General features: G+C 32.0%; 2 protein-coding genes across 2 annotated transcripts in view; one reads left to right on the plus strand and one right to left on the minus strand.

Moving 5' to 3' along the window:
- The window catches only part of LOC111696431 (pollen-specific leucine-rich repeat extensin-like protein 1), an 11,383-nt gene extending 11,156 nt beyond the window's left edge, over nt 1-227 (minus strand). Inside the window, exon 1 of the mRNA XM_023466032.1 lies at nt 129-227. Within this exon, the coding sequence (XP_023321800.1) occupies nt 129-174 (46 nt within the window). The 5' untranslated portion in view covers nt 175-227. The remainder of the gene's footprint in view (nt 1-128) is intronic.
- Nucleotides 1-23,366, plus strand: part of LOC111696429 (activating signal cointegrator 1 complex subunit 2) — a 74,596-nt gene that overhangs the window by 2,021 nt on the left and 49,209 nt on the right. The window lies entirely within an intron of this gene.

Raw genomic sequence — 23,366 nt, forward strand, 5'->3', positions numbered from 1 at the left:
ATAGGGGCCTAGCACTACGGCTAGGACATACTTGGAAAGTTGCCGCTTTGGAAATTGCACATTTGGGAAGTTGCCGCTTGGGAAAATACCATTGGGAAAGTACATACATCTAATATAAAAAGTTTAACCTGCTTCAATAAGAACGCTTTGAAAAATAATAAAAATCGGCTTCATTTCTTAGGTTCCACTTTAAAGCCAAATTTACAACTGACAAGTAGGTTCTACAATTCATATCTCTTTGCACAGACAGGGTGGAAAAATAAAACATTGCTTGAAAATTCTTGTTATACGTATTTACAATGATTGGAAAAATTCGCCTAAGTTAAAGCTAAAACTCGAAAATCAGAAACCATACGAAAATATTTTTTAGTCCTCCTCTGATTTTGTATTGTAATATTTTTTATCTTTTCAAGTGTCCCGCGCTTAAACAAATTGTGAAAATTTAAGTCAATGGCTGATAACGCTAAAATTTGAATAAACCCAAGATGCAGGAACCTTTGTGAAAACTTGATTATACAGTTGTAAATTCAAGTCAACAAACATTGGACTTTAAAAGAGACTCTTTTGTAAAAGAAAACAATTTAAGTTAAAAAAAAAGTTTGTTTATTTTTCATCCTGAGCAAGGACAACTTTGTAAAAACATAACAACCATTGTAATCTACATAAATTTGTATATGTTCGCTATAGCTGCAGCAGGCCTAACGAACGATCGTTTTAAAACGATCTTCTATGTCCTAGGATAACGTCCCCTGGCATCGCCTTTTGTTATTGTCTCATTTCCTCCTAATCTCACAGTTCTTACTACTACCCTATCACACGTACTGTAAATAATGTACTTTTAAGGCGGGACATTTTTCCTCAAAAATTTGAATTTTCTCATTACTCTGCTGAAGTTTTATTTTAAAATTTGTTACTGTAAAATTAAGATTTCTTTATAAATATGGCTTCTATAGGGAAAAGTCAAAAGAAAAAAAATATTAAAAGATCAAAAAAACTATTAAAATATTAAAGGTTTACGAATGAATGTCGCAAATTATTTCAAAGATGAAATCCTTTAAGCAAAGAGAATAGAATATATATTAGAGTGGAATTTACTAGAAAAAAGTGTAAGACGGCCATTTTGTTGTACTGTTTCCATACTGGAGTTATACTTCACATATTTGTACTATATAACCTTTTGGGCCCTGGTGTTAATGACCCCCCCCCCTTCAAATAAAATCTTAACTAGAGCGGGTTCCTTATAAACAATATAATGGTCGACCAAATGACGTTTCCGACGTGTTGATCGTAATTATCTATCTATCTGATAAGAAACTTATGTAAGTCACCTAGCGGACAAGCAAGCGTCCCCCAATGTATGTTATTAGGACGGCCCTTGTTCGTACAAAGAACGTACTCATGTACCTCCGTTAATATTTTTAGTGAACGTTTGGGTCACCATATTATTATACAATGAACCTTAGAATGGGGTATGGACAGAAATATGGTATTTGTTAATTTTAATTTAGTAGATACTGGTAAATATACGTTTTTTTTCTTCTGCAGAAATTGTGACTTGACAGATTTTTTAGAAAAAGATAGATTGAAGAAAAAGTAAGCGTAAGAAAGTAAAAAAATTGGGGTAATTTTATACCACCAAACTTCAATGTATTGATTGAAAATATCTAATGAAAAAAGTAAAAGTCAAGGTACTAATGTAAGGAAAGTTAATTGCAGTTGCGTATACTCTGCGTACATATTAAAACCAGTTCTCTCTGGGCGGAATTTGTAAACAAGAATAGATGCATCAGTGTTCGTTTAGTATCCGAGGAGGTTAAAAGCATTGAATTTTGATAATTTTGATAATTCACATAATAGTTTACTATGACCAGAATATTTCATTGATTATTTATGTGAAAGATGGATCCCATGTCAGGCTTCAACATCCGTCTTGTGTTTACATTACCGCCCAGTGACAGTACACTGCAGTACAAAAGATGCGTACACCTCTGAAATAACTTTCCTTGCATTAAATCCTTGAAAATAGTATACAATTCTCGATGTACAAACAAATATTCACAATCTACCGGGTGCACCGGTAAACTTGGGAAACGAGTTGACAAATTCGAAATAGTCTTGGTTTAGAACTAGCATTGTAATATCATAATTTTAAATGTCAATATTAATTATGTCTGTTAGAGTTTATTTTATGAAAACGGTAAAAGGCTGTACTGATATGTCTGTTCATGTCTTTGCAATATAAACAGTGAAGACGGACAAGTTTAATTTGTATGCATCAAAGAACTTTTTTTTTTAGTAATTATGTCGCGGTTGCAATCAATACGTAAACAAATAAATTCTATACCATTATTACAGCTTTATCTGTAGGTATCACTATTCAATAAATTAAATCCAAAATCATTTAATTGACGATCACGATATCGTCCCTCAATTCCCAGGTTTAAGTTGGGACCCTCTGTAAATAGTACTGTTTTATTTAGACTTGAAAACAAATTGTTCTCTGTTTTACCGCCTTTTGGTTAATATTAGCGACCAATAATTCCCACAACTGCGTGATGTTACGTAACTGACCCTTGGGGGCATTTAAGTAAAATAATATCCCGTTTTGAGAAGCATTCGGTAAAAAAAAGCGCAGTTTTATCCCAAGAGACGTTAAAATTGTGAAAACTTACTTTTTTGGGAATTTGCAATTTTGGTGAAGTAAATTTCTCAGAGACGTTAAAATTGTGTAAAATTACTTTTTTGGGAAGTGCCCTTTCCATCCTCCCCCATTACCCCCAGGATTCTAGGGGGGGGTATTTACCCCCAGGATTCTAGGGGAGGGTAAATAACCCCAATAACCCCCCTTATTTACGCCACTGAGAAAATCTAAAATTAATATTAAAAGAAATCCAAATTATGAAATAGGCTGGTTTCATAATTGACCAATGATCATTTCACATAGACTTTATGATGATTTTCCGTTATGACTATAAATCAAATGATGTTTTTTATTCATCTAATTCATTTTATAAAGTTTATTTAACAGCTTTAAGAAATTCGAAAATTGAAATGGATAGTCTAGGGAAGATACTGTATTAATGTACTATACTGCATATAATTTGTGAACATTTACATGACTTGTTCACTTTGAACTCCCTTTCAGGCTGAAAGGGACTGACAAAATTCATACCGAGGGTTCCACTCTAATATATATTCTATTCTCTTTGCCTTTAAGTCGTCTCTCAACTGTCATGTTTGGTTCGATACCCAATATGCAAGTGTTACTAGTTGTTGCTATTCAGCAAAGTGATTAAATACAAAAGTACAACAAAATGGCCGTTTTACACTTTTTTCTAGTAAATTCCATTCTAATATATTCTTTTCTCTTTGGATAAATTCCTGTAGAATTATAAGTGCCAGGCAAAATCAATGAATTGATTAAGCGACTGTATAGTATTTACATATAAACTAAACATACAAACATACAAAAAAAAATTATTATTAATTATGAAAATTTCGAAGTTATAGATGAAGACGACATTCACATGGGCCTTTAGTCTATTAATTCTAGTCTTTACTTTCCAAATGAAATCTTTTCATGCAATTATTTTCAAACCAAATAAAACCTCATGGCCCAACCTGTTGTCGTTGCCTTAGTCTGCTCAACTTCAGTATTTATTCACTCTGGCTATTCAGACGATCTGCTTAATGTTTCCACCTATAGTCTCTGTAAAAACAGCAAGGACAAAATATCGATATCAAAACGACAAAGAAAAAATTAACAAATTTATTATATTTTTTTTGATAAAAGGTCGACAAAAGCTTGAAAATATAATCAGAGAAAAATTTATCAACGGTAAAGAGTTTAATTTCCTGACATACTTGCAAGGAAATATCATTTTTAAAGGAAGGGAGGAGGTTTGTTTTTTTCAAAGAAAATGTATCCCACCTGGAAACTTGTAATTCTGCATTCAGAGCTGAAACTTTTGAATGAAATATCCCTAATCCCGATCGGTTAATTAATCTGGAGATTAATAACAAGAGGAAAACAAGCAATATTTAACCTAGAGATTTAGAAGAAAAGGAGATCAAGCATTGATCTCGATATCCACCATTCTAAAGTTTTCAGCTCTGTATAAATAATAATAATAATACTGAAAATCCGCAAAAATCTTTCGAACTTTTGAAAGTAAAGAAAACAACTATTTTTCTTCCATATTATTCAAGGGTTTTCTCATAATTACAGAATTAAAGAAAATATAAACGTAAATATAATAAAAATCAGAAACTAAATGTATTAATACAAAGTGAATGATGACACACTCACAAATATTAATTTTATGCGGAATTACTGGTTCCACTTTGCGACCTTTCAACTCTTCCGAAGTTTGTTTTCCTTTCAACTCTTCCGAGGTTCGTTTTTCCTTTAAAAACTTACTAAAGTTAAAATATTTATTTTTTTGAGAACTTTAAAGTTTCAGCGCCTTTTTCTGAATTATTACAACATTTTTTTGAAATTTGACAGACGCGAAAACATTTTCCGATCATCCATAATCTGTACGCCGCGTATTAAAATCTATTCGTGAACTGTACTGTACTGCATTTGTTTTCTTTCCTTTCAAACAAAATCTAAATAAACTGAATTTAGTGGAAACCAGAGAACTGCGCGATAGGAAAACGACAGTAAAGCACGCTTTGGATGTCTTTCATGAATCAGTAGCTTAAATTTTACTGTATCCCATGTTTATTAAATTATGTAAAATCACAACTTGAGTCTAAAAGTCGTCCTCCAATTCCACAGATTTCTGGTTCTCACTGAAAAATTTAAAAAATACAATTTGATTTTATTTTCAATTTCCTCTTATATCTCCTAGATCCTTTTTAACTAATTCTCGTTCTTAGAAACTGCAAATTAAATGTAGATAGTTAAATAGAAACCTATTATTTAATAAAAATAAGCGAATAAAACATACATTTACGAGATTAAATGTTGTCAAATTCTACATTTTTGATTATTTTATCCAGATTGTTGATGATATATGTATGTGCCATGTGGTAAAATAAATTTTTAAATTATATTTATTTAGTTGCAAAGTGACTAGATAATGTTAAAATAAACTAAAACAACAAGAAAACATGTTTAAAGTTCAAACTGAAATTAATGAAAAAGGAAATAATTACTCGCCTCAAACTACTTACATCTTTACAACCTGATTTCGTAAACCTTTGATACAGGGTGTCCCAAAAAACATGGGAATTCAGTGACGAATTCGATCGTCTTTTCAAATAATTCTTTGATTTAGTATAGTGATACCTTCTGAGAAAGCTGTAATCTGTAAGAGTTTCGTCTGCTATGGTTACAATTTGTTTGTTTATGTTTTGACTGCAATCTGCAACCGGTTGTACTTAGTAAAACAAGAAAATTACAGCATACAAACAGAGTAAACTTGTTCGTATTCACTGTTCATCTTGCGGAGACATTATAGACACATCTTTGTAGTCTTTTACCCTTTTCATAAAATAAACTCTAGCAGACATAATAATATTATGGCTTTTGAAATTAGGTATTACAATGCTAATTCATAACAAAGACGATATCGAATTCGTCACTGAATTCCCATGTTTTTTGGGACACCCTGTATATTAAACCAAAAATCTGAACTGTAAATTCTGAAAATCAAAGGTTTAAATCGTCGGGTAACAAATATAAACAGTGAAAACCATAAAACGTTGGACTTTTAGACTCGAGTTATAACACGAGACAGAGCAATTGTGCAGTGTTCACAGACCCATTTTACTAAGTAAATGATTTAATATGTTACTACTAAAACTATTTGCTTTGTAGCAACATCACATACACTTGAGTATTGCTTTAATGTCGTCTTCTGGTTCTCAGTGTATGTAGGTTGTATAAAAAAAAGAGTTTGAGGTTAATGACCGGTCTGTGCTTAAACCTGTGATATTTATTATTGATTAAAACTATGAAATAAAAAGTCTAATATTAAAGGGATTAAAGAGGCTTTCAGCGTTATTTCAGGTCAACCCCCAAACAGAGATGGCAATTTCCGATTCACAACAGCACCCTCAAAAAACCTTATCTGATGAAGAATGAATTCGATATCAATGTTTATAATTTTGAAAACTGATTTTCAATTGTGGTTTCTCTACAAAAATGTCTTACACATTGCATGAAAACATATAGAAATTATAAGATTTAATCACTTTCAAACCTATAGAAACCCTACAGAAATCCTATAGAAAACCTATAGAAAACCTATAGTAAACCTATGGAAAACCTATAGAAAACCTATAGAAAACCTAAAGAAAACCTAAAGAAAACCTATAGAAAACCTATAGGAAACCTATAGAAAACCTATAGAAAACCTATAGAAAACCTATAGGAAACTTATAGAAGACCTATAGAAAACCTATAAGAACCCTATAGAAAACTTATAGAAAACCTATAGAAAATCTAAAGACAAACCTATAGGAAACTTATAGAAAACCTAAAGAAAACCTATAGGAAACCTACAGGAAACCTATAGGAAACTTATAGAAAACCTAAAAAAAACCTTTAGGAAACCAATTGGAAACATATAGAAAACCTATTGAAAACCTTTAGAAAACCTATAGAAAACCTACAGGAAACCTAAAGGAAACTTATAGAAAACCTATAAGAACCCTATAGAAAACTTATAGAAAACCTATAGAAAATCTAAAGACAAACCTATAGGAAACTTATAGAAAACCTAAAGAAAACCTATAGAAAACTTATAGAAAACCTAAAGAAAACCTATAGAAAACATATGGAAAACCTAAAGAAAACCTCCTTATTTTCCACATTATTGAACAGACAAAGGTTTCAAGGGTACCGTTGTGAATCAGGAATTGCCATCTTTGCATGGAGAGTCATTTGAGGGTACACATACAGCCTCTAAGATAATATATACATACTACAGGGTGTCCCACGAAACATGACAGTTGGTAAATAATTAGGAATGTCTCCTTCAACATACTGTACTAGATATTAAAGATTTCTTGCATTTTTTTTCGTTCATTAAAATCTTTTACTAAAGTATATTTTACTTTGAAATCATTGGTATTAAACAACATAAGTAATTATGTAAGAAAACATTTTAAAATATTCAACTGTATGTTTCGTGGGACACCCTGTAGCTAAAACTTAAAAACAAAGTAATTATGAAAATTCAATCCTAAATTACGCTCAATCAGTTCTTTTTAAATAAAAAACATCCAAGAGGTAGGGAGGGGGTTATTCTGCATATATATGCTATAGATAAATAGATATGTGAGTTCTAATAAACCATCGTTTAAATATGATTCACTCTTTAGAAAATAAAAATTGACAAGTCTTTCATTCATGAGCTAGGGGGGAAGACAATTGCAGCACCCGTTTAGCCTCCATCCCGCAATTAACTCACAAACATAGACATGCGGTAACTCGCTTACCCATAGCGCTTCCTTAGCCGCACCCATATGTCCTCCGGCAAAATGCCTTTTCTTGCGGGATGGAGGGTATACGGGTGCTGCTTGCTTTCCCCCCTCCTTTAGTTGAACAACATTATACGATTTTTGGTTAATTTTTTTCCAATTTAGTCCAATAATTGATATCATTGATGTATCACCATGTTTAAGTTGTTCTTGCAGGTCACTCAACTTCATGTAAAGATATGTACATCGTACAACGTAGAACAGATCATATATATTCTTTTATTCTTAGAGCAATATTCAGTCCAGAAGGGGGGGGGGGGGGGGGGTTTAGGGGCGTCTTGGACCATTCCTTCAGCGGGATTCAACATTAAAACCGGTTTTGTGGTAGATTAAGATTATCCGTACAACATGAACTTCAGCTTTCTTTCCATTTTTTTCCTCAATCACTTTTTCCCTTTTTGGTGCTTTTATTAATCTTCTGCAGATGAATAATTTATCTTGAAAAGAACTGAACAATAGCTGGACTCTAACTAGACTGTAGCTGGACCGTAGCCGGACAGAAGCTGGACATTAGTTTGAGTGGGGAATCCGTTTAGTCCAAAACTTAAGGTTGGTCTCCATCTGTTATATCTGAGTTACTGTTATCTACCTGATCCTCGTAATGGGAGGAATCATGATCATTCTCTGGATTCTCCTTTTTAGTTTTAACCTTGTACTCATCCTCATCCTCGGGTTCAGGAGCTCTCTTCCTCTTCTTCATTGGTTTTCTTCTCTCTCTAGCATCCTCCTCTTCAGTATTAAGTACTGGAGGAGAAGTAAATATCTCTCCTCCTGAACCTGGAGAAGAGGACAGAGGTACAGCAGGAGGGGTAGACGTCTGCTCTTTCTCATTCGATATCGGAGATATAGACTCAAGCTTTATAATTAGTTTATCCTTTGGATTTATCATCTCCTCCTCTCCATCAATTCCTTCCTCTCCCTGAACCCTCTGCTCCTCCTGATCACCCGGAGAACTAGTTCTTGTCCTAGTTTCAAACCCGCTATAGGAGAAGGTGGATGCCAGGGATCCCTGGTCGAATGGTCTAGGAGATACTCCGCTCTCGGAGCTCTCATCCGTCCTATTGGAGTATCCTATAGATGTATATTCTCTCCTAGCCTGGCCAAACTCAATGTCTCCGAGATCGCCTCCGTTTCGTCGGTAGAGGGAAGAACTCCGATCATCAATACTCCGGATCCTAGATTGTTCTCCGTTTTCGTCATATCCTGGATATAGATGTAGCATACCCTGAGTAGTTCTTCGTTGGTGTGAGATCATCATGTTTCCCTGGTGATTATGCCCCTGGCTGGGAACCAGGTACCCAGGTGCATAATTGTACAGGTTGAGATTGTACGGAGAGGATTGATGAACTGATGGAATCTCTCTCTCCTCTTCTACATCTACAGGATGAGACAAAACCTTGTTAAACTTAGAAGTAGTGTTGAAGAAACTACTGATCAGATCCTCCTTGGCTTGTTTTATCTTCTCTTCAAGCTGAACCAGATCAATTAAACTTCTTAAACATTTCTTACAAACCTCCTCACTCGCCATAAACCGTCGTTTCTGCGCCTCTAGGTTTATCCCAAGAACATCACTCAGTTTTCTTGAGATAGTAATTGAGCCCTCCTGTAATGGCATTAATTCTGCAACTATCTTATGAAAGGTTCCGGTTCCAGCAGTCTTCTCTATCTTACCACATATCAGACAAACAGACCGGGGTTGCCTAGATTATCATTTATCATTTATCATCTATTACTATTATTATTTTTAGTATCATTATCATTATCATTAGCATCATTATCATTATCATTATCATTATCATTATCATTATCATTATCATTATCATTATTATTATTATTATTATTATTATTATTATTATAGGGAGTAAACTGTGCTCCAAGATATGAACGGATTCGTCTCGGAGTATTCACCTTTACATTGTTCTCAATTAGCTATAATTTTTTTTTATTTATCTAGGAAAAAAAGTATCTTTTAATTTTTCCATTTAAAACATAAATTTGTTTTCACTTAAAAAATGTTTCTTCTATTCTGTATTAAATTCGTTCTGCCCTGATCAATGTCTTTTAGATATTTTTATCATTCCGATCTTGTTTCTATCCTTTTGATGACCATTTCTAAGAGTTTTTTAAAGTTTTATTAGATTCTATCTAAGCGATATTTTGCGCTTTTGTTCTGTAATTTTAGAAGAGAGATAGGCATTTCTATCAGATTAAATAATCGAGCTCCAAATTCTAACTACCTTTTCGGGAATTCTCTCAAACGTTTTCTTGTCCTTAGACAGGGTCCAAAGGTTATATCCAATTACAGATCTGGAAAAAATATCTATTAATTTAATCCTTCTCTCAACCAATTATTAAAAATTATATACATTTATACATAAAGATTAAAAAGAAGAAGCGAAAAAAGAATGGAAAATAAAATTCCAAATCACAAAAAAACAAGAAGAAGAAAGGAGCCAGGAGACAAAAGCTGAAAGGAAAAAAGAAGAAAGCAGGAAAAGTATATTACGTAAAGATAAAAATAGAAAGAGAGAAAAAATTGAAAAAGAATGAGGGTGTTCGAGAAAGAAGAATAGATGGGCCGAGAAATGAAAAGATGAAAAGAAAAAGAAAACAAGGACAAAAATGAAAATAAGAAACAAAAATCAAGAAATAGAAAAGGAGAAGAAATTTCGAGAAGAAAAAGGAATTCAAAAAGGAGAATAATAGAGTATGAGATACATAAATATATATCTAACTATTCCTGAGTTAAACTAGATAGAAAAAGTTCAATATCTTCTTTAGTATGACCAAGAGAAGTAGTTAATCTATTAATATCTAGTTCAACTCCAAGAGAAGTAGTTGAACTATTAATATATAGTTCAACTCCAAAAGAATTAGTTGAACCATTGATATCTGTTAAACTCCAAGAAAAGTAGTTCAACTATTAATATCTAGTTCAACTACAAGAGAAGTAGTTCAACTATTAATATCTAGTTCAACTACAAGAGAAGTAGTTCTACTATTAACATCTAGTTCAACCACAAGAGAAGTAGTTAAACTATTAATATCTAGTTCAACTACAAGATAAGTAGTTCAACTATTAATATCTAGTTCAACTCCAAAGGATTTATATATTTAAGTATACCTGAGCCTAGGATATATATTTAGTATAGTCTGCTTGAAACTCAGACTATTACTTTCCATTCCTATTTTCCATTTTCTGGCACCTGGAGTAAAATTATCTAATAATTGGAGTTGGCATTTTATGAACTTAATACATGATAATCCAGGTCAAAAAGTATCAATTTTTCATTTATAACTTGTAAGTGCTAATTCTGACGCGAAAATCTATAAGGATTTTAAATTGAAGATAGAAACAAGTGCTTTGGAGCTTAAAAAGATTAGTTGGTATTAGTAATAAACAACTTTGTTTCACAGATTTTTCTGTTTATGTTGGAGGATTTTAAATTTATTGAAACGAATTTTTTTGAGGAAACACCCAGATAGACAAAAAATATCTTTAAAAAAATATTATTACCTAGACCACAGAAGAGAAGGAATCCATGTTCGTCCTTGTTCGGCATCTGAACAGTTCTCTTAGCAAGACACATCGTCTTTAATTGATACATCTCCTCCTCAAGACCACTCGAAATCTCACTCATCTTTAAAAATTATATTAAGATATAGATAAACGCAGAAAATTGTGGAAAAAACGTATAAAGACGACTTTAATCTCAAGTTCTGAACCTGACTTTAATCTCAAGTTCTGAACCTGACTTTAATCTCAAGTTCTGAACCTGACTTTAATCTCAAGTTCTGGACTTTAATCTCAAGTTCTGAACCTGACTTTAATCTCAAGTTCTGAACCTGACTTTAATCTCAAGTTCTGAACCTGACTTTAATCTCAAGTTCTGAACCTGAAACCCAGCAACTGTGCAGTGTGTACGTACATAGACCAATTTGAATTTCAAAGTGGATTCCTTAAGCTACTGTCATAAACTATTTCCTTAATTTTAACATCTAATATACAAAATATTACTTAAAGGTCGTCTTCTATTCCACATTATTAGAGAATTATGAGGGTGTTTAAAATACTAATGTTAGGTCTTATTATTTTATGATTGTAAGCCTAAAAAGTTATAGAAACATTTGGACATTTTAGCCGGATTTATGTTAAGGTACTATTTGATTTTTTCAGATTTCGGATTGTTTTATGCTTTTTACTTTTTATCAGTGTTTCAGTTTTGGTTTGCTTTTTATCCAAAAATAAAGAAACCATTTTTTTTTAAATGGTAAGAACAACTATTATTTTGCATTTGTTAAGCATATAATTGTGAATTATGAACAAATGTTAATTATTTGAAAAATCGTTACAATTTTCAAAAAGTGAAAATCCACGAATAAAAAAAAATGTCTACCTCGCTTAGTATATTCTCGTATTGGTTGAGCTCCCTCTCTGAGAGTGAATAGGTTTCAGACTGTTCAGAGCATATCTCAAGGTTTGAGTCTGGGTTTATTTCAACTTCCTGACGATTTTTTTGAACTTGAACGGAGTAGAATGATGAGGATGGAGTCGACGTAGGGACAGACCTGGAGTAGTTTTGGGGTTTTGAGATTTTCTTCTGTGGTCTATAGAGGGTATGGATACCTACCGGAGCAGTTTCATACTGGGGCCACAGACTCGTTCTAAACAAAATATGAATAAAATTTTAATTCCGTATCTAGGTTATGAACCCTTTATATCAAATCATTTAATAAGCAATTAAAATACTAAATTAAAGGAAGAACACTTAATTTAATCTTTGAATTCTTCATTTTTAAAAGAGTTTTATCTTGTTTTCACAGTTTCATTCTTTGTGGTAACCCCCGTACTATAGTTACGTAATAAAAACGTCACGAAACCTCCCTTATGAAAGCTTTAGATACGATTACGATTACGAAACAAATGTTTTTGCATAAAACTTGGTATAGAGCTAATTAAAGGGACTGTAAGCGTTCTTTGAAGTGACCCTCCATGCAAAGATGGCAATGTCCAAACCTGTATGTGATAAAAAAGTATTCATTTCTGCAAGATTTCTTCACATAAACATAAAATGCGCAAGACACTTTCGCAGAGAAATTGTGAATGAAAATAAACATTTTTAAGAAAAAAAAATTGATATCTGATTCGAACTTGATCAGAGCGTAAATGTTTTTGGATTGAGGGTCACTTGAAATTACGCTTACTATCGAGTCCCTTTAATCATAAATATTCAAGTAAAATATTTAGAAAAATTTGTTTCAATGTAGCAGATGTAGAAAGGGCGAATCTTTAAAGAATATGTTATAGGATACAAATATAGGATACAAATATAGGATACAAATATAGACCTCCATCCTCTCTTATGCCTAACCAATTAAACGTACTTTCCCGTACTTTACTGGCTATCATGTTATTAAACCGTACTGTACTGTCCAATATGTTGTTATAGGATACAAATATAGGATACAAATATAGGATACAAATATAGGATACAAATATAGAACAATTTGAAAACAAATCTGAGAAACAAGATTTAAAAACATTCAATTCCATTCCTATGGACATAGTTATCCCTGAATACTAATATTAGTCTTGCGTTTGTTATTATATATAACCCTACATATTACATATTATTCTTATTCCCTGCATATTACAAACAGATATAAACTAGCGCGAAAGGAAGATATATACAGTCTGATACTTCAAAACTTACTTTTAACCCTTTTTAGCNCGCTATGTACAGCCTGGGGGGGGGGAAGACTCACGCCCCCTCCAGAAAAATACTTTTCAAGACTGTTCATTGAATAAAAAAATTGTATCCGTTTTTCAAGGGCTTTCCAAAAAGTGTAGTTTCAGATATTTATATTTAACACCAAAAAAGTTATGGGCTATTTTAGTTTTTTACCTGACTGACCTTTTTATCGTCTTTTATCCTACCCAATTCACCAAATGCTTAAAACAAAACAAAAAATTTGCAAAACATTCTTTAAATTACTATTTCTTAAAAGTAAAAAAGTGTCAAAAATGAAAATCCTAGAATCTTATGTGTCTGTTTGTATATATATGGAACCTGATTCGATAAATCTATAGGAACAGTGAATTGAAGGTTAAGAAGGTACAAAATGCATTATATTGTGGATTAAAGGTTTATAAGATACAAATTTCTAAACATGACTTAGATTAAAATAATAAATGACGAAAGAAATTTAAAAATAAATCGGTATCATTTTTTTTCTTTATCTGTTCGCTCAGTATTTTATTTTATAGATCTAGTCGATCGTTAACATGTTTTGTCGATCTCCTTGATTGGTGTCATTCTACTGTTGATCTTTAGTCGATATTTACAACTCTTGTTTCGATCGTTACCATTCTGTCTGTTGGCGATAAAGTCAACTTATTTTCTCGAAAAAAAATAGATCAGCAAAAATTCTTTTCTCGATCCATGTTGATCGGTATTATTCTTGTGTCAATCTAGTCGATCCGCAATCACTGGTTGGTCGATTTTACTGATCGGTACCATTTTCCGATTGATCTAGTTGATTCGGAGCATTTTTGATAACTAATATTAATATTTACAATTTTTGGCGATCTTGTCAATTGGCATTATTCTTTTGTCGATCAAATTTATCTATACATATCTTTTAAGTCGATATTATCGATCTCTACCATGTTCTTTGTCGAGATCGGTCATGCCATTCTCCTTGATTAGTACCATAAATTTGTCGATCTTTGAACTTGTCGATCTGATGTTTTTCAGCAGAAAATAATAGAAAAAAACCTCTTTGGCCCAGCTTCAACATCATGATAATCATTCTTAAAGTGTTATTTGGATTTCATCGGCGGCGCTGACAGTCTTTTAACGTTAAAAAAATTATATTAAAAATAAAATCAACCGGAAAATCATCTGAATAGTTTACAATTATCCAACACTTTTCACAATATTACATAATCTTTGTTATAATACAGATTGTATTAAAAAAAAACCATGGCCAAATTATATTTCATAACACCCAACCCCTCCCTTGCCTCCATCCTCTCTTATGCCTAACCAATTAAACGTACTTTCCCGTACTTTACTGGCTATCATGTTATTAAACCGTACTGTACTGTCCAATATGTTATTAAACCGTACTGTACTTTCCAATATGTTATTAAACCGTACTGTACTGTCTAATATGTTATTAAACCGTACTGTGCTGTCCAATATGTTATTAAACCGTACTGTACTGTCCAACATGTTATTAAACCGTACTTTACTGTCTATCATGTTATTAAACCGTACTGTACTGTCCAATATGTTATTAAACCGTACTGTACCGTCTAATAAATTATTAAACCGTACTGTACTGTCCAATATGTTATTAAACCGTACTTTACTGTCTATCATGTTATTAAACCGTACTGTACTGTCTAATATGTTATTAAACCGTACTTTACTGTCTATCATGTTATTAAACCGTACTGTACTGTCCAATATGTTATAAAACCGTATTGTACTGTCTAATATATTATTAAACCGTACTGTACTGACTAATATGTTATTAAACCGTACTGTACTGTCCAATATGTTATTAAACCGTACTGTACTGTCTAATATGTTATTAAACCGTACTGTACTGTCCAATATGTTATTAAACCGTACTGTACTGTCTAATATGTTATTAAACCGTACTGTACTGTCCAATATGTTACTAAACCATACTGCACTGTCTAATATGTTATTTAAAAAAGAGATCATACACTTTTAAAAATAATTTAATATTTTTTAATTTTAGATAAAACCAAAAATATTGAATTTATTTACAAAATAATTACACTTTTTGACAAAAACGTTGAGACTGTTCTAAAAAAAGTATTGATCTTACTTCAAAAATCTGTAAAGGAATTGATTCTTTGCCTTAAACTCTGATTTTCTAATCCTTATATCTGTGCAACCCAATGAGATGTTTCAAACTTAGAATTCTCTCAGATAAAATAATCAAATGAAATATCAAAGGTTTACTTTATTAGGTTGCAAAGTTATAGGGATTGAAAGACTTGAGATTGTTGCCAAGACTCAAATTCCTTTTAAAATATGTTGATACTTTTTTGATATTATTGGGGAGGGGGGTTTTGGGATAATCAGTAAAGAGAGAAAAAAGTTTTTAATGAAAAATGTATAATTGTAAAACTAAAACGATTAAAACCGTATTGCTATTTTCATACTAATAAGAAAATTAATATCAATAAGTATTAATAACAAAAAAGTATTATAAAACTTTAGAAAGCCTTCAAGCGGCGAAAAATGAATTGGCGCTACTGTCATATTTTGGCGGCAAAATTTGCACAGAAAGAGAAAATAATAGAAATTACGTAACAATCAAAAAAAAATATTTTTCATATTTGTTATTTTAAAATTAAGGTAAACTATGTTAATCAGAGCGCCTGTTCAAATAATAGTTACTGAAAATTATCATAACTCAAAACCTCTAAAACGATCGGGTCTAAAACGTGTACTAAACAGAAAGATAAAGAAATTGTAGGTATAATGGGCAAACTCTTGGCTCAATTTTTAAATTTTACCAGATTTGGTGGATTTTATCGAATTTTTGTCCAATTTGTTTTGAAATGAAGTCATCAAAAAAATTGCCGCACTGTGTACTGTGTACGGTACACTGTACACGGTACAACGAGATAATCATCTCAATTTATATGTACTGCAGTGGGATAATCATTTCAATGTTACTTTTGTACAAAATGCAACTTTGTGTTCACGTACAGGGTGAACAATGTATGTACACTAGATAAATGTTAAGCTGTACATGGTTACCTACAAAGACTGAGAAATGAAAAACGATCTAAATCTCAAGATGAATTTGAACTTATGGTTTTGTTTTGCCTTAAAATTGAGGAAGAGTTTGAATGTTTAAATGATCTTTGCGTAACCCAGAGCTCATGCGCATTGACAGTTTTCAACTCGATTTTTTTCAAACATGATGATTGACTCAATACAACTGATTTACTATTGTTACAAAATCAAATAGCTCATGTACACTGTACACTGCATACAGAGTGACGATTAAAAAATCAGCTCATTTCAAGATAGAAGGTCAAATGATAGACAGTAGACACTAAATATACTATGCACACAGCACACACAGCTAGTTAATAAAAAGTTTATAAAGTATACGTATTACTTTTACTAAAGTAAAAGATAAAATCTAAAAATGACGATCTGGAACTTTTAAATACTATGATTTGATGGATAAATTATTCCATTGTATCGATTTTAAACAATAAAAATTATTGTGTGAATATATCTGTATTCTGTAGTATACATCTAAAAGTATTTAAAAGACCGAAAAAAACTTCATGTCTTTTAAAAATATATCTTAAACAGATATCAATAAGTTCATCTCTGATATCAGCATGGTTGTAAGTGGTTCAAATAAATCAATATTCTATATAATACTATCTTTATATCCAAGATTATTTAGAGAGATTTGTTAAGTTTTACCTTATAATTTTGGTAGTTAACCAGAATCTGTTTTTGTAATAAAATTTTAAATCTAACTTTTAACAACTAAGATCATAAAAACCTAAATTATGATCGCACTATAGCTTGCTTCTCAAGCTCTTTCTGCGACGGACTAGAAACGAGAGAGAGAGAGAGAGGTTCGAACAGATAGATAGATAGAGAGTGAAAGAGAGAGAGAGGGAGTAGAATTAATCCAAGAAACATGTGAGCAAACTTTAAAAGCAATTATGTTTTAAGTATTTTTATTTAATTTAGAATTAGTATTTTTATAAAAATTATAAAAATTGCTTTCCTCCATTATAGGAATTGTTTTCCCCCAAAAACTAAGTTATATAACCACAAATCGAATGCAATGATAGAAAGATAGAGAATTCCGAATAAACCAGGGAAGGTTCTTCTCTCTGTAAACTTTAAGAAAATCTTACAATTATTTGGAAGAAAATTAATCTCATACTAAAGTAAATTAAAAATGTTATTTTAAAGGTTAATATTATTTGGACGTAAACGGGAGTACGTTGATGTACCGGCACGGATCGCCCTGCTCACGTTTGCTGCCTCGGAAGCAGGCAGTAGGGTTGTTCAAACACCTTAGATGTTATATTTGGTGAAACAATTTTTTGCTTCAAATAATTTATCTTTTTAAGTCTAAGCTTTAAGTAGATATTTTTAGATAAATGTAAAAAAAATGTTTCAAAATTTTCATTATTAAATATTTAAATATTTATATATATATATATATACATGTTCCAGCTAAACATCAAACCTCTTATTATTTAGTGGAATGGAAACATCTCTTTATTTAAATTATTAATTCTTTTTTAAACTAAGAAATATGATTATTTTTCACGATTTTAACTATTCATCTCAGAATACATATTTTAAATAAATAAAAAAAAAACAATTTAAAATCTTCAAGATTCAAGAATACTTTTTTTGGTTTTAAAAATAATTCCAAAAAATGTTTAACTCCTCGAATAGTTAAACAAATGTTTTTTGAATTAATTAAACTAGGCTTTCAGGGCGCTGTGCACCTATCTTTGATTTAACTTTTAATTGTTAACCTATCTGAGCTGGGAACTTTTGAATGGTGGATATCAGGATTAATGCTTTATCCACTCTTTTTCTTAATCTCGAGATTAAATAACGCTTGTTCTCCTCTTGTTTTTAATCTCCAGATTAATTAACAGATCGGGATGAAGGATATCCCATTCTAAAGTTTTCAGCACTGTACATTTTATCTTCTTAAATTATCAAAAATTTCACGGATTAACAGAGTTTTTCTGAGATTTTGTAAAATTAAAATATTTAAAGCAATATATTTTTAATTCTGATCATCCATAAACCATGTGATGTCCAACAAAACATTTGGCCCAGATCGGTTCAGCCGTTTTGACGAATATTAAATACAAATCCTAGGTGGAAACATAAAGCGACTCATATACTACACTTAAATATGCATGAATATGAAAATGAAGATAATATTGATTGATTGTAGAAATGTCAAAAAACTTGAGGAATTCTCTGCTCTGAGAGCTTAGCATGCATTATAAGTTTTATTAGATCATAATTAATATTTTCTCTTTCGTATTTGTTTCCGCTTCCCCCCCCCCTCCCCGAAATTTTAGCATTTTTTTGCAAACATTTTCGCGAAACAGATAAATGCAAATGTTGGGAAAATTTTCGCATTTTTTGCAAGCAACAGAAATACGAAAAATGCAAAATTACCCTTTTTGCTGGAAACCCTAAGCTAGACCAGGTTGTACAATGTACACTGTACAGTATACACACAGCCTAGAAATGGAAAAAAGAGACATTACACCCTGCAATAGAATAGTCACCATTCTTTTCTTCATTTTTACACGGTATTCAGTGTAGTACACCTAGTTTCAGTAAACTCTCACCTCACATGGATCTTAAGCGGGAGCATTACAAATCTTATCTTCAATTTGTTTTGGAAATAGAAAAGGTATACTTAATATTAACATATGACCCAAGGGACTTTTAAAGAAATAGATCTAGGGGACATACATTTGCTATTGGCCCCAACTAGGAGCTCCTATGGGCGGGGTGGGATTTGAACTGTAAATTTAGAACACACAGTTTTAGATTTGAAAAGTCTAGACTACCCCCCCCCCTTCACAGCTCTAGGAGTAGTACTGTCCTATTGCCCTCTCAAATATGCCCTTAAAATGGCCGTTAACCCATCTCTCCCTCCTGAGTTTCTTTCACAATATTTTTTTAATAACATAAAATATGATTGTTAAAACAAATTCGAAGTATAAGGAAGACGATTGTACCGTCTCAAATGCCGATGTTAATTCTCTGGATGTGGGTGTACTCAGGATCCATTTCCAGGTTTTTTTCTGATTTCTTTATTTGAATATTTTCTGACTTTTTTTAAAGGTCAACAATGATCTTTGGAGCTGGTTTTCTAATCTGCTCAAATATTAAATCTATTTTGTTACAGTCCACAATGAAAGATCATATTAGTATTTAAAAAAGTGGTTTTTTATTGTTTCTTCATTGCACTAAATCTTACTGCATGTACAACAATAGCAGTGAATTTCCAAAGATGGCTAGTTTTTAAAAATATCATATTCTTAAATGTAATTCATAAGTAAAGGTAATTTTTTTTTTATAAAATTTGGTGCTATTTCCCGGAAAGTAAATATAGAGTTTGAATAAACAAAAATATTTAGTTCAACTGAGCTAAAAAATAGTTGCTCTTTTGAACTATCTATTTGATTCATTTGAAAATATTTGTTTGCTCATTTGAACTATTTTTTTGTTCATTTGAACTATGTTATGGCTCATTCGAACTATTTTTCCTTCATTTGAACTATTTTTTGGTTTATTTTAACTTTTTTTACTCATATGAAATATTAAATGCTTCATTTGAACTATTTTTTTGGTCAAGTAAATAATTTTTATGTCCATGTGAAATATTGTTTGATCATGTTAACTATATTTTGTGGATTGTTTGACCTTTATTTTTTCATGAAAACTTTGAAAATTTTTAACTTCACATTTAATAGTTATAAATGATCAATAGTTCAAACGGCAGTAGTTTAAATACGGATCCACCCCCCTCAGAACCCTTTTTTTCGAACAGAAAATGTATTTCATACCCAGTGAAATAATTTCTGTGTCAATACATATTGAGTTATATAACCATTTATAATAGCAATCTATTCTTTGAACATCCTTAGTAAGAGCACGCCGTGCCGGTTGGACAACGTATTGCCCGTGCAGGCCTCATCCAAGCAACTTTAGTTTTTATATGGTTTATATAAACGTGACAGTATGCAAGATTCAGGAAAACGTGTACTGCTACAGTATCGTGCCGGTACAAGTTGGATAGCGGCTAGCTGGGTTATGTCATCATTTGTTATTTGGTTTTTGTATTTAATATTAAAAAAAAAAACATAAAATAATCCCTTCAACCTCCCCCTCCCCTCCCCCCCCCGTCTTAATTATGTTCATATTAATCGTTTTCTTTTTTTTTAACTAGAAAATATAAATCGTAAATCTCATTCTCAGCCCAGCTATAAGAAGAAATTACTATACCGCCTTGGTACATACTCTATATTTCCACGATATCTCCTCTGCCATATAGGTGCGATGGCAAAGTGATTATGTACCGCCATAGAGTACTCCATTTATCTTCGCTATATATCCTATGTCGTATAGGTGTGAGAGAGGAGTAATCATGTACCACCGTCCACCATAGTATATATGTCATAAATCTCTGCTTTAATTATGTACCATCATAGTAAATACTTCATATATCTTCCCTGTACATCCTCTGTCGTAGGTGCAAGGATGAAGTAATCTTGTACCACCATAGTTTATACGTCATATATCTCTGCTTTACATTCTCTGTTGTAGGTGAAAGGGCAGAAAAATTACCTACCATATCTTTGCTGTAGTTCCTTTGCCGTATAGGTGCGACAGTGAAGTGATCAATAAACGTTCATAGTAAATACTCCATGTTTTCACTGTCGTATATATGAAAGAGGACAGGGGCGGATACAGGGGGGGCGGGGGACGTTCCCCCCCCCTGACAGATTCAGGGAGGGGCGTAGCCCCCCCCCCCCCTGAGATTTCGAGGCAAAAAATGTTCCCAATTTTCATTCACCCATAAAGCCTATTTAAAATCTTTTTAACATTACAAATAAATCTATCAATTTTATTTCTTAAAGTTGTTAGTTCATCGTCAAAAAATACTAACAATTCACCACCAGTTTATATTAAATATTATGTAAAAATATGTAACTTTCCTTTTCCTTTCCTTTCCTTTTCCTTTGATTTCTATTTTTTATATTTTTTTAGAATGGGGGGGGGGATATTCCCACAACCTCTATTTTTGGAGGTTTTAAAATATTTTCTTATGAAACACTTAATTTTGTATGTTTTTGTTATATTTCATAAATAAATAATTACTTACTTACTTACTTATTCATTTTTTCATGTGTAAACTTACTTTTGGTGAAATTGAATTCAATTTTTTGTGTATACTCACTCATGCTTAATTTGAATTCAAAATTTCTTGTGTATACTTACTCTTGCAAGGTTTGAATTCAAAACTTCTAGTATACACTTATTCTTGGTTAATTTGAATTCAAAACTTCTTGTATACACTTATTCTTGGTTAATTTGAATTCAAAACTTCTAGTATACACTTATTACTTGGTTAATTTAAATTCAAAACTTCTTGTATACACTTATTCTTGGTTAATTTGAATTCAAAACTTCTAGTATACACTTATTCTCGGTTAATTTAATTCAAAACTTCTAGTATACACTTATTCTTGGTTAATTTGAATTCAAAACTTCTTGTATACACTTATTCTTGGTTAATTTAATTCAAAACTTCTTGATGTAAACTTACACTTGGTTAATTTGAATTCAAAACTTCTTATGTATACTTTCTTTTGGTGGATTTAAATTCATAACTTTTATTTGTCTACTTATGAATACATTTGAACTAATTATTTGTGTATTCTTACTTTTGGTGAATTTGAATTAATTATTTCTTATGTATTCTTACTTTTGGTGAACTTGAATTAATTATTTCTTATGTATTCTTACTTTTGGTGAACTTGAATTAATTATGTCTTGTGTATTCTGACTTTTGGTGAATTTGAATTAATTATTTCTTGTGTATTCTGACTTTTGGTGAATTTGAATTCCATATTTGATTTATAAATTAAAGTTTCGCTAAGTAAAACAAAACTCATTTTTATCTTTTAACGTTTGAATTTATATTTTTGATGAGTCTGAACATAATGTCTGACTTTTCTTCATACTTTGCTTATGCAACTTGATTAAGTAAACAAAATTAATATTTAAACATGGATAAATTCCTTATAAAACTCATGATATTCAGACACGTGATGCTTTTTGTTATCAACGTTAAATGTATCTTAAGTTTTCAAATATAAAACTTAGTCTAGAATCTAGGGTAATTTCTGAGAGTAGGGCCAGTGGTAAGGGCAGACGCTGAACCTTCGAGTGTGCGAGGTGGGGAAGACTTCACTGCCGCACTTAATTAAAAGCATGATTAAGGGGGGATGACATTTGTAGATCGAGATTGAATCCTATAGCCGCAGTGCTCGGCCCAGAAAGTGTCATAACTTAACCTAACCCGTGGCCGCAGCGCTCGGCCCCTTAGCATGTCATAGCCGCAGCGATCGGCCCAGAAAGTGTCTTAACCTAACCTAACCCTAAATAAAAGAAACTGTCATAACTTAGCCTAACCCGTGGCCGCAGCGCTCGGCCCCCTAGCCTGTCCTAGTCGCAGCGCTCGGCCCAGAAAGTGTCTTAACCTAACCTAACCCTAAATAAATACTAATTTAATTTAAAATTGTTGAAAAAGTGGTCATGTACAAAAGTAAAATCTGCAGTGAAGTCTTCCCCACCTCTCACACTCGAAGATTGGAGTTTAGCGTCTGCCAGTGGTAAGATCCTAGGTCAAATTTTGGCCCGAAACCTCGGGTGATAAAAATTTTTAAAATCACGAAACCCCCCCCCCCCAAGAAGAGGATTTATCCACCTTTATGGATAACATGGTCATATTGTAATTGGGTAAAAAATTAATGATCTGGAGAGTACTGAAAATTTTCGCAAACATTAACAACTAAGTAGCCGCAGTGTTAGGTCCCCAGCCAATCCTAGCCGCATCGCTCGGCCCAGATATAATCCCAACCTAACCAAACCCACGATAGATAACATGAGCAGATAAATGTGAACAAAATGTGTGATTGTCTGCTATATGTTTCGTGGTTTATCTATATATATACTTTGCTTGTCTGTCTGGGTGTCTGTCTTTCTGTTTGTTTGTTTTTTGTTTGT

This window comes from Eurytemora carolleeae, unplaced genomic scaffold (genome assembly GCF_000591075.1).
Source record: "Eurytemora carolleeae unplaced genomic scaffold, Eaff_2.0 scaffold6, whole genome shotgun sequence".
NCBI classification, from domain to species: domain Eukaryota; kingdom Metazoa; phylum Arthropoda; class Copepoda; order Calanoida; family Temoridae; genus Eurytemora; species Eurytemora carolleeae.